This window comes from Stegastes partitus, unplaced genomic scaffold (assembly GCF_000690725.1).
Source record: "Stegastes partitus isolate 25-593 unplaced genomic scaffold, Stegastes_partitus-1.0.2 Scaffold347, whole genome shotgun sequence".
Classification (NCBI taxonomy): Eukaryota; Metazoa; Chordata; class Actinopteri; family Pomacentridae; genus Stegastes; species Stegastes partitus.
Genome location: NW_007578078.1, coordinates 171,470 through 187,419, shown reverse-complemented (window position 1 = coordinate 187,419; position 15,950 = coordinate 171,470). Strand labels below are relative to the sequence as shown.

At 39.9% G+C, this 15,950-nt stretch overlaps 1 protein-coding gene across 1 annotated transcript in view; it reads left to right on the top strand.

Annotated features, from left to right (window-relative positions):
* Window positions 1-309: 309 nt before the first annotated feature.
* Window positions 310-15,950, top strand: part of adgrd2 (adhesion G protein-coupled receptor D2) — a 41,738-nt gene continuing 26,097 nt past the window's right edge. Inside the window, 7 exon segments of the mRNA XM_008284125.1 lie at window positions 310-357; window positions 944-1,013; window positions 1,156-1,395; window positions 1,478-2,104; window positions 5,199-5,303; window positions 7,861-8,132; window positions 12,026-12,137. Coding sequence (XP_008282347.1) covers window positions 310-357; window positions 944-1,013; window positions 1,156-1,395; window positions 1,478-2,104; window positions 5,199-5,303; window positions 7,861-8,132; window positions 12,026-12,137 — 1,474 coding nt within the window.

Here is a 15,950-nt window from a genome sequence, read left to right as displayed (position 1 = left end):
GAAGGCATAAATAAAGGCTATGTGGTAAAAATGTCCACCGCCCTGCTGTTGTTGATGAACTCTCTGTGCCAAATGCTTGACACTGCTTGCGTAAGTAGGGTTCTTTTAAAAAATGACTCAATTTGCATGACAAAGGCAGATGCCTTAGGGGTGGTAGGGTAGGAAGATGGAGGGGAGGGGAAAGGAGGGGAGGGAGGAGTGTGGGAGGTGTGGAAGGAGAAGGAGACAGGAGACAGGCTGGGACTCTTGGACAGATGCACTGGGATCACTGGCTCTCTCCCAGTCAGGAGATTAGAAACACTGCAGGATATGGTGGACGTTGACGCTGAAGTGCTGAATGAGGAGTTTGGCCTGGATGTATGTTTGATTGTTCCATATATTGCACTTGTTTTGAGGTTGCTCAAAGAGACTTTCTGCTGTTTGGAAGAAAGAAGGGATTCTACAAGTGACTAGAGAACAACACTGAACCGACAGAACACTCTGCAGAATTTTTGAAAAGCAGCTGTTGAAGAGTGACATCTTAAGATGCTTCTGGTTTGCGTTGCCTTGCATTACTCAAAGCTTTATTTGAGATATTACCGGCTTAAATATCCATAATCAGTATACATTGATTTGTTTTCAGTGGAAATTGTATTTTCCAGATCAGCTGGTCTGGTTTGTTTCAGTTAGAGACAACACTGGCCTAGAGATGACTGGAGTCCTGCTTACTGGATTCATACTCTTCTTTTTGGTGGTAATAACCTTCTCATACTACAAACTATAACAACAGCAGTGTGAACGCTTTCACATCTGGTTCATTTTAACTGTCTTAAGCTGTATTTCAAAATGATTCGTAATGCATGAAAATTGAAAACACTGACAACTGAGTTCTGAAAAAGTTGCATTATTGCTCATTTTTAAAATGGCAGAAAAAGCAAATTAAATTGGACTTTTTCTCTTGTAGGTGGCATGTGAGAGTGAGCCAACACATGCTGGACCAGAAAGAGAGGGAGACTCAAATGGTAAGACTGTTTGTCACTTAAAATGACCAGTAGTTTCAATTAATACTACTGGCTTCTCTATTTAAGCTTTTAAAAATCATGTAATTCTTATGTGATTTGCGTTTTTTTTTTCATTTCACTTATTATGTCCTGAATTCTGCGTCTGACTTCCCAGGACAATATCAACTGGTTCATTTGACATCACACTCAGCCTTCCAACTGGTCAATGACTCGCTGTCCTACTTCAGGGCCGACAGCTTCTGCAGAGGCCAGTTTAGCTTCCTTGTTACAATGGATCAGACAGGTGACCAGGAAGAAACCTTGGAGCTGCTTCGGCAGACTGGACTTCGCACACCAGTCTGGGTCAAGGATCCCAGGACAGCAGCTTCCAAGCCTGTAGCCTTCTCCAAGCAGTGTGAGTGCAATCACTAGATGTGTAAAGCCAAGTTTGTTTCCAAAACCAAAACTACTTCTTCTGCTCTTTTTTTTAAAATTAGATTTGCCATTCTCAGCGCTCAACTTCCCAAAGGAATCTCGGGAGGGTTTTGCTCATGTCAACATAGTCTTCCCTGCCCTGTCGTCTGTCAGTGTCTGTGTTCGCATTCAGTGGGACCCAGAGTGGAATGAGGTGTCCACCATCTTCTCCTATGCTGCACCTGTGTTTACTAATGAGTTCCAGCTACGTGGCCAAGTGGACATGCAGGGTCGCATCCTCCTGGCACTCATCATCCATGGGAAGCACCTGCCGTATAAGGCATCCTTCCCAAATGATGGAGTGTGGCATCACATCTGTGTGACATGGCACCGGAGCAGCAGCCACTGGGCTATATATGTGGATGGAGACAAGAAAGACACAGGCTCAGGGATCACTTCCAGGGATATCTATGGGGATGGGATTCTGATCCTGGGTCAGGACCAAGACTCCTTTGGTGGGAATTTCACAGAACCCTTTTTTGGAAATATCACTGACCTGAATGTTTGGAACATCTCTCTGGAAACAAGACATGTTCATGCCCTCAACGCATGTTCACCCATGACCCAGGAAATTCTTTTCAGTTGGAACCTTGACCTCCTACGTCGTCACCCGTTGGTCAAAGAGATGCAGGCCCTTCTGTTTTGTCCAGGTAAGATAACACTGTCTCATTCCAAATGTTCCAGCAAGTGCATCTGAGACACTTCCATTGGTTTAATTTATAGGACACAACTGACGTGTGCTTTGCAGACATTAATTAATGGCCTTGCAATGTCGTCCACAACCTGTGATTGACAAAAAGCACAGCTTCTTCCTAGATGTAGGGCAGTGGATACCAGTGGCATCTTTTGTACTAAAGTAAAGTACATAACTTGCAGTCATGACTAGGTTTGTAGTATGGTTTTTCATATTTAGCAATGCTGTCCTACTTCCTTACACACATTGTGGCTTATGTCTGTGCTACACTTTGTCTGTGCAGCTCGATCATTTGTAAAGAGGCTTAGGGTAAGGCCTGCACTTCCTGTGAAAGCTGTGTCATTTAGGAAGAGGGGCACAGGTCCAGTCTGCTAATCTTCTGTCCTTTTACAGCCTTTGTAGGACAAGCTCGGTGAAAATATCCTAAATATAGGAATATAATGTCAGATATACAAAATATTATGTCCTCAGTCAATAAAAAAAAGTCTATGGTCTAATGAAAGAAAGTCTGTTTATAGTTTAATCCAACTGGCAACCTCCAAGGCTGAAAAATTCAAAACGGAAGTACCTAAATCTTCAGTTCCTTAAATGACCACTTTAGGTCGGCTTCAAAAGCAATTTATTTTCCGCATACTAACACCTAGTGAGTGTTTTCAGCAATGTCAGTGAGAGACACTAACGGAAATACCAAAATCTGTGGTGGAGAGTAGACGGAGAGGATTACAGTAAGCATTACTTCACAAGATAATTTGAAACCAGACGTTTGTGAACAAAAAAGACAATAAAATCAAGGGAAAAGCTCACTGGTCCAAACAAAAGCATCAGGAACCTGACGTCTTGACAGTTCACAGAGGTCAAACAAATACAGGAACTACAATGTTCTTACACAACATGGTATGTTAATATTTTATTTTAACTCATAAACAGGCCACATGCACCAGCAGATGCAAATTTTAGCATCCTTTTAGGGTCAGGTTTTCACTTCAGTAAAGTTATCACTTCTTAAAAACTCTTGTGTGGTATGACATGGTTCAGGTTATGTGTCATTGTTTAGTCAGCTGGATCACAAATCACCACGGCCTCCAGTGGTGCAGGGCATGCAAACTAGGTTGCCATCAGTCAGCTACAGAAAGGTGACTGGAGAAATGAGAGACAGGATGAGGGTGATAATGCTAGCTGGTCATGGTCAGAGTCCAGTGATGCAGATTGGCAAATCATTTTCAGGCAGTGAAGAGAGACAGACTCTGTGACTTAGTTCAGGAGCAGCATCCTTGCTTTCTGTATCCGTGTGAGTAGACCAACTGCATTAAGTATATACTGCTGTGGTACTCACAGGTTACATTTGCACACCATTTGGCATTTTTCCTTGATCTGTAAATTGTCAGTCACAGGCCTCCTTGCCTAGTTCGGGTCGCAGTTGTAGGATTGAACAGTGGCTAAAGGTCAGTTGAACCAGTTAGCAAAAAGTAATGGATAAATCAACCACTAAGATCTGGGATAGCCTGAAAAAAGGTCACAAAGACATGTAAAACTGAACAGTCTGAGGCAGAGATGCTTCTAGAAACAGCAAAGAAGAATGAAGGGCAGTGAAACTGAGACAGGGTCAGGGAGGGCCAGATGAGTGGAGGGGATTCCCACAGCTCCAGGACAGACAACATGGGGGAGAACAGAGCTCCATGGAGCTGAACAGTCACTCCCCCACTGTCCAGTTTCTTTTTCTCTTTAAAAATCCTTGTAGCAACTTTTCTTACAATAGCAATGACAAGGTTTCAGGTGTTCTTTATATTAACATTTGCTGTGGTTTGATTTATATCAAATTTATGATTACTCAGTTTGCTGTTTACACTTAATGACATCTTGATTCTCCTGAAAACCTTCCTCTGAGTAAAATGCAATATTCAACTCATCCATAGCTTATCACCAGTCAAGACCTTTAGACATGCTTTTGCTGACACATGTCTTGTTGTGCACTGACTTTGTGATAATGACAGTATGACTGTGTGAACAGCAGACCACCAGCAGATGGAGCTGCAGGGCTGCAAGACACTGCAGGGCTGGACAGACCAGCTTCCATTGTTGGGCCAGAGAGACTGCTCTGATCAGCTACCATTCATCTGCAGGAGCAGCAGAGGTAAGCCTCACATACTGTGCACAACATCAAGTTTTTTTTTCCAGAGCAATACATAATAGTGCAGCTTGCATAAATATATGGATTAAAACCTGTAGAACTGTGGATGTCAAACATTTACTTTGAAAGGTAATTCTGCAAATGAAGTACAATAACATTTCTTACAATTAAAGTATGATTTGTATTGTCATGTGATTATAATTTGGTTTGTTTGTTTTGTTTTTTTGGTCACAAGTCCAAACTGACCAAATATCACATTTATCTACAAGGGTGTTTTATTACAATGTCATTGGACTAAGCAATAAGTAATGCATGTGAATAGTGACTCATGTAGTGACATTCAACACAGTATAGAATTCAATACTTTAATAATGTTTTACACTTGGATCACACAGTAAGGAATTAATTGAAGTCTGGGGAAAATGTGTTTATAACAAGGTTATTAACACAATTTCCCCAAACTTCAATTTGTTTTCTTAGTATTTTACCCTGTTGGTGCACATCATTTACAAAAATACTTACTAACGCGACTTTTTTTCCCCTTTAAATTTTCCACATCTTCTTTCATAGCTCCCCATACATTTAAGCACCAGTAGAAATTCTGTAACACACTGTATTAAAACATATTCCTGAAAAGAATTGTTTAGTTGATAAAAATTATGTCAAGCCAGGACTTGCAAGACTTAGAGTCTCTGACTGAATGATAATGTTGAGGGTACAAACGTATGAATCATATGCCTGTTGTAAATTAATTATATATTACATGTGAGCTTATAGCAAGAATAAATCCTTTTTTCTTGGGAGTTCAGTGGTTTATTCTTGGATACTTCAGCAGGGTAAAGGTTGAATGATGAGTTGTCTGAGCTGCAAAGCATCCTACCGTTACTAATCATAGCCCACACTGATGTTGTTGTTGGCACAGAGCGCTACCTCAAGATGAAGCAGATGATGGAATCTCAGGGCTCTCTGCCCACTGCGTTTATGGGTCAACTGATGAAGCTTTCCAACAAGAGCCAGGTAGCCATACACTAGTGTACATCTTCATGTAGCATAGTCAGCCTCAGCACTGTACACTGTTGCCCATAAAGTTAAAATAAAATATTTATTTTAACCTCTTCTCATGGAACGATTGTGACAATGCGATTTAGTCTTGATAGATAAAGTGTATATCTTCTCAAAACTTTATTGATTTCACACTATACATACAAGACATATCACAGTAAAAATTAAACCACAATTAACTTTTGCAAACTGTGTATTCAGGCTTAAACTAAATTAGGGGTATTGACTAATCGGATTAAGGGTTTGGTTTAAATTTTTCAGCCATGGTCCCTTGGACATGAAACATATATTCTAGGGGATTTCATGCATAGGAATGTCCAATATTACTTTTTCAAATGTCACTCAGTCACTAATATTGACTATGACCACCCCTGACACACATCAATGCGTTAAGACATCGTAGCTTGTTGATGGTGTCAATGGGCAGGACGTCCCTCTCTTCAGTCAGATACCAAAGTCAGAATCTGTTTCACCTGGTAACTGGGACTCAGCATGTAATCATTGCACCTGGTCAAAAGTGATTACTGATGTGTATAAATACAAATAAAAGTAGGAATGTGTCTGAAAACAAACTCTATGGGCAACAGCGTAGAATGCAAATATAGGTCTGCCATTGGCTGCTCATTTCAGATGGCTTTTTCCTCATCTTTCATTGTGTGCATATTCATTTGTTTGTTTTTTGTTGGATTATCCATTTTAATGATGGCGTTTGTCTCTACTGCATGCAAATGTTTCACCAAAATAAATGTCCCATCACTATTGTGAGGAAACAAGCTGCATCCTTTGGTTAAAATAGATGAAAACAAGCCAGAGTGTTTTTCCTCTAGAGCAGAATAATAATGATGTGCAGTGAGAACAATATGTACTACAGAATGGGCTGCCTCAACGAAACTACATGTGGCACAACTTTACCTCCTTTAAAAGATTTCGGTACACTTCTGCTGTCAAATAACTGCACCAAATATAGAGTTAAGACTTAAATTCCTTAACTTTATGAAGAAAGAGTTTTTCGTTTTTAATCTGGTTACATTATTTTGCACTGATAAAGAATTTATTTGTAAGTCTGGCATGTATTTTCATAAGAGTTTTATATAGGTCGCTATAGGCTAACACTGATGCCTGTATTTCAGGTAAATGTTTACTGCTGATGTTACTGGCCCCTTTTCATGCCAAATCATTTGAAACAAAGTATATCAAACCTGATTACCTGATTCACCCAAACAATAAAAAGACTTGTGTATACTTGTCTTTCATGCTGACTATGATTTACTTTTCATCCATTTATATTGCTTATCCAAGCATATCATAAAGTTCTGTTAACAGGAAGCCTTTTACAAGTACCTGAATCTTCTAAAATTGGGGGTTATTGAAGGGTTTTTCTTGCCTATTTAGAACTTGTTGGAGTGGCTGCCAGCAGATATAGATGGTATTTCACAAAAGTAGTGAAGAGACAATGATCCAAGTCCACAAGGGTGCATGTGGATCCGTAAGTGGACTGCACCAGAAAAACAAATGGGCTTTACAACAAATGTGTGAAAAGGACATTCTCAGTTATTCGCACCTTTATAACTCATCTTTAAAAGAGTTGTAATTGAAGTAGTCGACTCCTGTACTTTGGAGGTGCTTGTATGATTTGTACGTGTTTCCATCAGTTGCAGTTCTCGAGAAGTCCTGTACTTATCTGCCCACTATGCTTGACACACCCCAGGGGTAATCACTGTCACAGTGCTACAGCTCAATCTGTGAGCAGCTTCTATATCCTGTAAGAAGTACACAGCCTTTCAGAAACAGCTGTGGGAGCCCTGTCTGTGTTTCTAGCTTTGATATGAGGGTCAATGCAATCGTCTCCGATGTGTTCCTATTAATAGAACTGCATGCACATCCACTGTCTGCTACCACAGTGGTCATACAAGTGTACACTCTCTCATCTTAAGACTATAAACATGATATGATGTATTACATTGCTGAAAAACTCCCTAGAATAAAATCTGATGTGCCGTTTTTATGATTTTGACATTCCTATGTCGCTTTGTCTTTGTGTGCTAAACACAAAGCAAGTCAAATCCTTGGGATAGTAAAAAGAAAAAAATTGCACTTTAAACTATATGAAAATGTAAAACAATTAACTGAAAGTATGAACATTCTAATCTCGCTTTGGCTAAAGAAAATGTACATCTTGTAAAACCAGAGGATATCTTTGCTTTTTTTTATTTGCAACTTACTGGCAAGTAAAGCTTTTGGAACAAGCAGAGTCTTATTTGTGTTTGGTAACAGCTAATTTATGTTTGATGGGGTGTAAACAGGAAAATAACAACAACAATTATAAAGAAGAAACATGTAATCAATTAAATAATATGCTGTTGAGCACTGTCAAATTATTAATAAAATACTAACATAATTTTAATTTTTGTCATAAAACTTTAAAAATATATATATTTTGGAGTTGATGTTTGATGATGAAATGAAAGCGGTTCTGTTGAACAGTCTCTGTCTGCTCTCCCAGCCTGTGCTGGGGCAGCAGTCGTCAGGCCTGAGCAACCTGACCCAGGCGTCAGTCCTGCTGGAGTTCTCTGCACAGGCCCTGGAGGACACCCACCAGGAGGGATTGCAGCCAGCAGACATGGTTTCCCTCATCCAGCTGCTGTCTCTGGCTGCTGACGTCCCATTACAGCCGGTGGACCATGTCAGCAACCGGAGCCAGGACAGCATGCAGGAGCTGAGCCAGCATTTCATCAGCGTGGCCGACAGCATCATCAGTGAAGACAATGCCCACAAGTGGCAGGCCATCAAAGAGGTGGGGTGTACGAAGTAGCACTGCTTATCTTCAGTGTATAGTGTTTCCAAATCTATCCAGTTTGTGTTTCTACATTGGACGCAATATTGACTCTGCAGGCAAATAACAGAATACAGTTTTCAGTCTTGACCTGGTCATTGCATGCAATGGTCTCCAGCTAATGTTCAGTTTGCAGAAGCCTGTTAGAGCCATTAAAAACTCACATTTAGTTATATGTGTTGGAATTTCTTTAATCGATGCAATCAGTTCAACAACAGCACAAACTGTATCCTCTAAAGTTATCTTAAACTTGAATCAATACCTCTCGAAGACAATTAAACAAAACCTGACAAATTCAGGCATGTTGTTTGAGACTGTATCTGTTTTAGCCAGATGTACCTAGCTAACTGTCAAATGAGTGTACGTTCAGAGGCAAAACACTGTGATTTGACAGAAGGCTTTTGTTGAATGGCTAATTCCGCACTTTAATGTTAGACTGGTATGAAGTCAAAGAGCTTTCAAGTGGCAGATTTTTTAAAAAATAGAATACTAAAAATTGAGGCGTACTGAGGGATCCTGACTTTTAGACTGAAGTCTACCGTGTGTCAAGCCCTTGCATTACTGGATCCTGTATCCATAGTGCAGCTTCATGTCCCTCTTCTGGCATTCAGTAAACTCCTAAAAACTCATCTCCGTGTTTTAAAATGACATATTTAAAAATGTTTTTCATGGAAAGAATCCCCTTTTGCTTTAAAAGCGTTTCTGAGAAACAGAACCACAGAATTATACAACTGCTTTCACAAGCTTAATAGTACTTTCTGTGACTAGTAAACTGGCCTTGAGATGAAAAATTGGTTAAGTGTCTCTTTAACGGTCCATATGCATCAGCATAAAAGTAATACAGCCACAACCATTAGCCCATTAAGTTGTAAAATACATTGACTTGCTGTAAGGAGTTGTTGTCAACTCGAGTAATGTTATCTTCACTTGACCTGTCTCTCCTCCATTCATATGTGCTCTGTCTGTGTCTGTTTCCATGGGTCATGGAGCAGAGCAGGACGGAAATAGTGGAGACAGACAAGGAGAGGAGAGCAGCAAAACTCTCACACTGAGCTGAAATTAAACGAGTGCACCTTAACATAAATAAAATACTTAGATTTTAAATTCTTTGATTTTTGGAGCACCATGGAAACACTCCAGACTGCACTCTCTCTTTACAGGGCAATGTGGGAGGTTATTCCCAGTGCGTTATATATAAATATGAACAGGACCAACAATTTCAAAGGGAGAAATTCACATGCACACACAACAAAAACACAGAAGAGAGAAGCTGGGATTCTGCACACACACACACACACACACACACACACACACACGCACACAAAGGGAGTGTGACTTTATTCTCTCTTTACAATGCAGTTACTCAACATATTGTTGTACGTAAAGTTGTTTGGTCCTGTAATGAGGTAGTATTTATGTTCAAAATCCTGCATATTGCACCTTGTACAAACCCATTTCTTCCAGGGGCAAAAACACGAACCATAGCAAATAAAAATGCCATTTTTGCCACTTTTCGGATTTCAAGCGGAGACTAACAATGGTCTAACAGGGAGTGAAATAGCAGGAAAACATAAGCGTAAAGCAACATTACATTGGCCAAAAGACAACAGCTCCAGAGGTCTGACGTGCTAACATTCCTTCTCTTTTGCACAAGGGACAGACCAGACAACTGGGTAGAAAACAGGAAGATAAACACAGGAGTAGAAGAAGTAATATTGCTGCGAGGTGACATTTACTCAGTGCTGTGACTCCTTCTGCATTTATGTTTGCTGTGATCGTGGACTCTCGCTGATGGTGGCTCCTCTCTTTACTGCCACTACATTTGTGAGAACGCTGCTCTCCGTCTCTCTCTCGATCCTTCTCTCTGCTGTGGCTTCGATCTCTTTTCCTGTTCTTCTCCTCTCCCCCAGTTTTGTGCCTCCTGTCTCTACCTAAATTCCAGCTTGACCGTTTGGCCTTCCTCTCTTTCCTGTGCCTTTCCCTGTCCTCTTTATGCCTCGGGTCATCAGTCTCTCCCCTGTTCTTCTTATCCCTGGACCTCTCCCTCTCAGTGCCACTGTCTTTATGGGGATCCCTGTCCTTCCTCCTGCTCCTGTTGTCGCCCCCCCCTTCTCTTTCTTTCTCCCTGCGTTCATTCCTTCCACTCATGTTCAAGTCATGAAAAATTGCACCGGGGTGATTATGTCTTTTTCTAATTAATGCAGGTGCTTTAGTACAATGCTCACATCGGCTCTCTGAATATTTTGACAAGGATGTGAGATCAAATGTGGATCAGAAGTAAACAGAGCTCTCTATCACTGTCATCCAAACACCATAATGCCGAACACTGGTGGAAATTGAAGTATTTGAGCATATGATGCACTGATTCAATACACCAGCCATGATGTGGCCAATACACAATTAATTTACTTTCTCTGTCAGTGTGTTAGGGCTGCACCGCTACATTAACAATAATGATCACAGTTATTATGATTATGTTGAGATTGTAATTATTTACCACAATTATTTATCCATTTTAGGAAGAAATTTTCTTTGTAACTAAATGAGCAGAGCGTTGCTTTTCCTACCATTTAAAGTTATGTTTCTGCTAATGTACAAATCTGCATCAAAATAAGACAAAAAAAGGGTTCTTCTTCATCAGTATTCCGTGCATCTCACAGAAGAAAATATATAAATAAAATTGTACCCAAAACTGCTTACTTGCTAAACATTTACTTATCACTAGACAATCCAGTTTACCAGTGTTCCCTCTCCTCTCATGCAGGCTGACACTAGTATGGCAGATGTACACGCAGATGCAGATTGTTTCCCGACTCAGTTTCTGCAGATGTAGACTGCCTATCGTAGGCTTCCGACCCAGTTTTTAGTTACCTCAGATAAAGATAATAACATTAAGTTCATTGCAATATGGTTTATAGATTTAAAATTTTGTAAGGAAAAAAAAAAGCACAAGCAAATGGCCAGTACTATAGATAGGAGGTATGGCAGGGATGTCCATGCAACCTTGTTTTGAAAAATGATGGGAATTGTTCTATCAGAGCTTAAGAAATATAGACAATAGGCATTGGTGATGGACCTGCATTTAGGTAGATCAGTAGATAAATATTATTTCATTTATAAACCACTAGAGGACAGTATGCCTCTATGGATACAGTGCTCATCACCAGCACTGGAATCACAGGAGTCCAACTGATAAATGCAATATCTGCCTCCAAGACATAGCTTAATCATCTGGGTTTTCTACCAATTTCTGGCAGAAAACATCAAACTCTGTTCACAGCTGGTACAATGCGTTTCTCCAAACCCTTACTACCAATTTTTTATTTATTTTTTCACTTCTTCCTCTGCACTATTGATGTTTGGAGTGTATGGATCCGTATGGAGGTTACCTTATGACAAGTGCTGTGTTTCTCTCAGCACTTTGCCTCCCTTCCCCCCCAGGCCTCTCAGTGCTCCAAGGCCACCTCAACCCAGACTCAATGGATGAGAATCACTCTGAAAAACTGTGGCTGTACTCATCCACAAACCTCCCTCGCTCTGCTCCCGGCTCTGTCTCCAAGGCTCAGCTCTTAGATGGGCATATTGAAATCAGAATGCGGGGTTTCAGAACAGACAATGGCAAAATCTATGATTGTACCCTGCATTATAGGCCTATCTATTGAGCTGTGTGCACCCTCTAATGCTAAACTCTGCAGTCTGTGGCAAACAGTTAACAGTGCTGAAAGCATTTTCTTATTGTGTGGCAATGAATGGTCATTTTGAAGTGTGCCTCTTGAGCTTTGACGACTGTGCTGAGCAGAGCAGAGCGGGTGAGTGTTGCTGCTGCTGACACGCCGGTGCTCTGTGTGTTTTAGGTGGTGAACGGACCCATGGATGTGGTCAAGAGTATTGACCGAATGGTGACAAACCTGAGTCCTCGCTTGATGGCAGAGAACGATCACCTCACCATTCACAGCCCCAACATCAGTGAGTCACAAACGCACAGGCATATTAAAATATAGCAAATGTGAAAATACAGCAAAGGAATTTTGATACAAAGGGATGACAAATTTGAGCCAGGATCTGGGTCCATCATCAAGGGGCTTTAGAAACTACAGAGAAATGCAATTATGTAACAGCTGGCCTTCAAAAAAATCCATTCACCAATGGAAACAGAGACTCAGTAATAGAACAGCAAAAAAGATTTTTTTTTTTTTTTTACTGCTAATCAAATCCATGTTTTACAAAATGATGCTGTATGATCACCTGCAGGTTTAATGTTGCCTTTAATTTGTAAGTTATAGACCTATACATTTTTGCTTCTGTTCATTGTCATTACCAGACACTATGTTTACTAACTGGTAATTGGACATTTTCCTAACATCGATTTTTAAATGGTAGACAAATGCAGCTGTAGACATTAATAATAATATTACATCATACTTATATTGCGCTTTTTAAGATACTCGGAGATGCTTTACAAAAAAGGTAACAGCATTAACTAGCTATAATGATCTCTGGTTGGGTAATGTTCACCTTTAAATTTATATTTGGTACATGTAACCGACGGTATATTTTTATGGCACTTTACTATCTCTGTAATAACAAAAATGTAATTTCAGTTATAAAAAATATGTCCAAAATGTTGTGTGAAATAACATTATCAGTACCAGTACCAGTGGTGACAACAACACTGACACGGGTGGTAATAAATGAGGAGAGTCGCCCCAAGACTATCCATCCATCCATTATCGAAACACCACTTAATCCTCACTAGGGTCATGGGGGATGGAGTCTATCCCAGCTGACTCAGGGTGAAGGCAGGGGACACCCTGGACAGGTCACCAGTCTATCACAAGGCTACACTTAGAGACAGACAACCAAGCACACTCACATTCACACCTACGGACAATTTAGAATCACCAATTAACTCAACATGTTTTTAGACTGTGTGGGAGGAAGCTGGAGAACCCAGAGAGAACCCACACTGCACAGAGAGAACATGCAAACTCCATGCAGGAAGATCCCAGGCATCCTAACCAGGATGCGAACCAGGGATCTTCTTGCTGCGAGGCAACAGTGCTAACCATCAAGCCACCTTACAGCCCCCCAAGAATCTACAATTCAACAATTCTGCAGTTTTATTTGGCAGATGTTTTTATCCCAAGCAACGTACATCTGAGCGTAAAACCAACACAAGCAAGGATCTAGTCACTAGACGGTAGTGGAGGTGATGCAAAGATAACAGACGGCTGATGGAGATTAGCTAAGATAGCCTGGTCAGTGGTGGATGAGGTGGAGATGGGATGCTAGATCAATAATCTGAATGGGACAGAGACAGAATTACCATGAATTTAAAGAATGGGGTCTCATGGCCAATTGCCTTGGAGAACATGGACAGATAGAATGTTAGAATAGTGACATTCAGATTGTGAAAAGAGTGATTGGACAACATGGGAAAATGCAAGTGACAAAGAGAATAGAGCAGCAGGAGTAGCCCAAATTCACATAGATGAATATAGATGGAATGTGAGTGAACAGAGCTTCCTTTTGAACTGATGTATAAGCTTCATAAAAACAAACTTAAAAGCCTTAGGAGCCGTGGATCTTTAGCAGTGACACAGCTCATTATGGAATAATTTAATGGAAGAGTTCGGTCTCCATGATTGACTGCATTGTGTTAAAGTTCAAATTTGTGCAAAGGTGTTCATGATACTAACTTTGGATTGACTCTGTTCTGATGGTAAAAGCCAACCACAATCCTTCAACACATCTGTACATTGTGTCTTTCTCTCTAATATATACTCTGCTCTCTCATCCAGATGTCTTCTCAGATACCAAAGTTTGGCACTGATTGAGGTAATTTGAATTGGTACTAAGTTGTACTGACATAATTCCGTTAGTACACTTAAAATGGCATTATCCAACCCACCATAATCTCGACTGAGATCTCCAGACACTCGTTTCTAAAGAACAGCATTTAGGACTTGACCATGGATTTGATTATGACCGCCAAAGGGCAAATTATTTTAATTGAAAACCTTCTATAAGTATTCATAGAAAGGTTCAATGGAGTGTCTCTCAAGGTACACTGGGCATGCTGAAGCCATGGAAACTTTAGGGGAAATGCTTGTTTAATCAAAGTTTGGTGAAGAGATCACTGTCAAGGCTTGTCTGGGTGTTAAAGTAAAGCTAATGTTGGTTTTATTTCTGCTGTCTGGCCACTAGTTCTGTTAGTGATGATAGCTCTGTAACTTAACCAAAGTAATGCCTGAAATCTCTGAAAAAACATAAATATGTCTAATGGGACAAAAACGCGAGCAGTCAGAGGATCAAATGGGTTTGGTAACAAACTTCACGCACACTTGTTTGGCGGAAAAAATAAAGGCAAACCCTAAAATGAGACTGATGTCAATGATGTTAAACATTTCAAAACTGCTACTTGGAACAGCTAGATTTTCCAAACTGTCAACCTGTTTCTTTAACCTCAGAACACTCAGCTGTGAACATTCTGCCACTGGATTTTAAATGGCTTTGGCCCCGATTATACATGGTTTGAAAGCATAAGACCTCACAAGATAGATGGTGTAAAACATTTTAAGATACAAATACTACAACAGCAAAACCAGCAAGAGCAATAATTCCTTACTATGTTGTAAGAATGCATGCACAGCAAAACAGCAGTTTCTTTCTCTATTCTATTCTAGACACTCTAGCTATATCTTTGTGGCTAAACAAAGGTAGCCTATGTGTTACAAGCATCATTAAGAAGACACCATGCCACCATGCATGCCTCAGAACTAATTAACCCTAATCTACACACAGAGTTAGTGTTTATTGCAATAACATGAAATTGAAGCCCGTGCTGCTTCAGTATCATTCAAAGTCACTAGGTGTTTGTTTCAAAAAACCTCTGGCTAGGTTTCTGTTCAAAAAGTGTCAACGTTTTACGAGTCATTATGATGTTATTAGCTAAATTCACTCTTTCAGGGCAGTGTGCTAGTTGTCATTTTGAAAATAATTCAGTAATTAGGTAGATGTTAGGCATCGGAGATACCTATGCATTGGTGTTCCTCCCTTAATTGATATGCCTGTCTGGAGTGATTGACAATCTGTTTACAATTTGAATCCCATGTGCCCTGCTTTTGTTGATATTTGATATAATTATTATTTTGTCATCATTTGTCAGTAGAGTGAGCAATACATTTTCCAAAGCTTTTCTTTCTTTGCTTATTCTGAAAGAATTCTCTTCTATCAGTAAGTAATGTTTATCTTCACAATGGTTTCACATTTTAATCCAGTTTACTTAAACTTTAAGTATAATTTGTACAATGCACATGTGATGATGGTGACACTGTATGGGACAGCTTTGTGCTCCAACCAGGAGTCATGTTTAAAAGGTCCTGGCTCTTATAGAAAAAGATGGTGTTGACCATAAAGCTATTCTCTGGGTTTCAGTTCAGGTCATTGCGTTTCACATCCATTTTTATATGCAGTCTGTAGTTTATTAGGTCCAAAGTAATGCAGTCAAGACCTTATAGTAAATAAATAACATTTATTTTAAAAATAAATGTCTTTATTTAGTCTCCAGTGTTGAATGTGACTTGTCACTTTGTTAAATTGAAATACTTAAACTTCACAATAATTTTTTAACCCATAGTTTGTATTAGCCTGGACTTAAATGGGATTTTATTGAAAAGTGTTGTTATGGTTGTGAAATCCATCATTCACTCTGAAACCACCCCTCAAGATTTGTTCACAAAACTTTTAAAGTCTCACTTTCACCTAGAAGTTTACTTT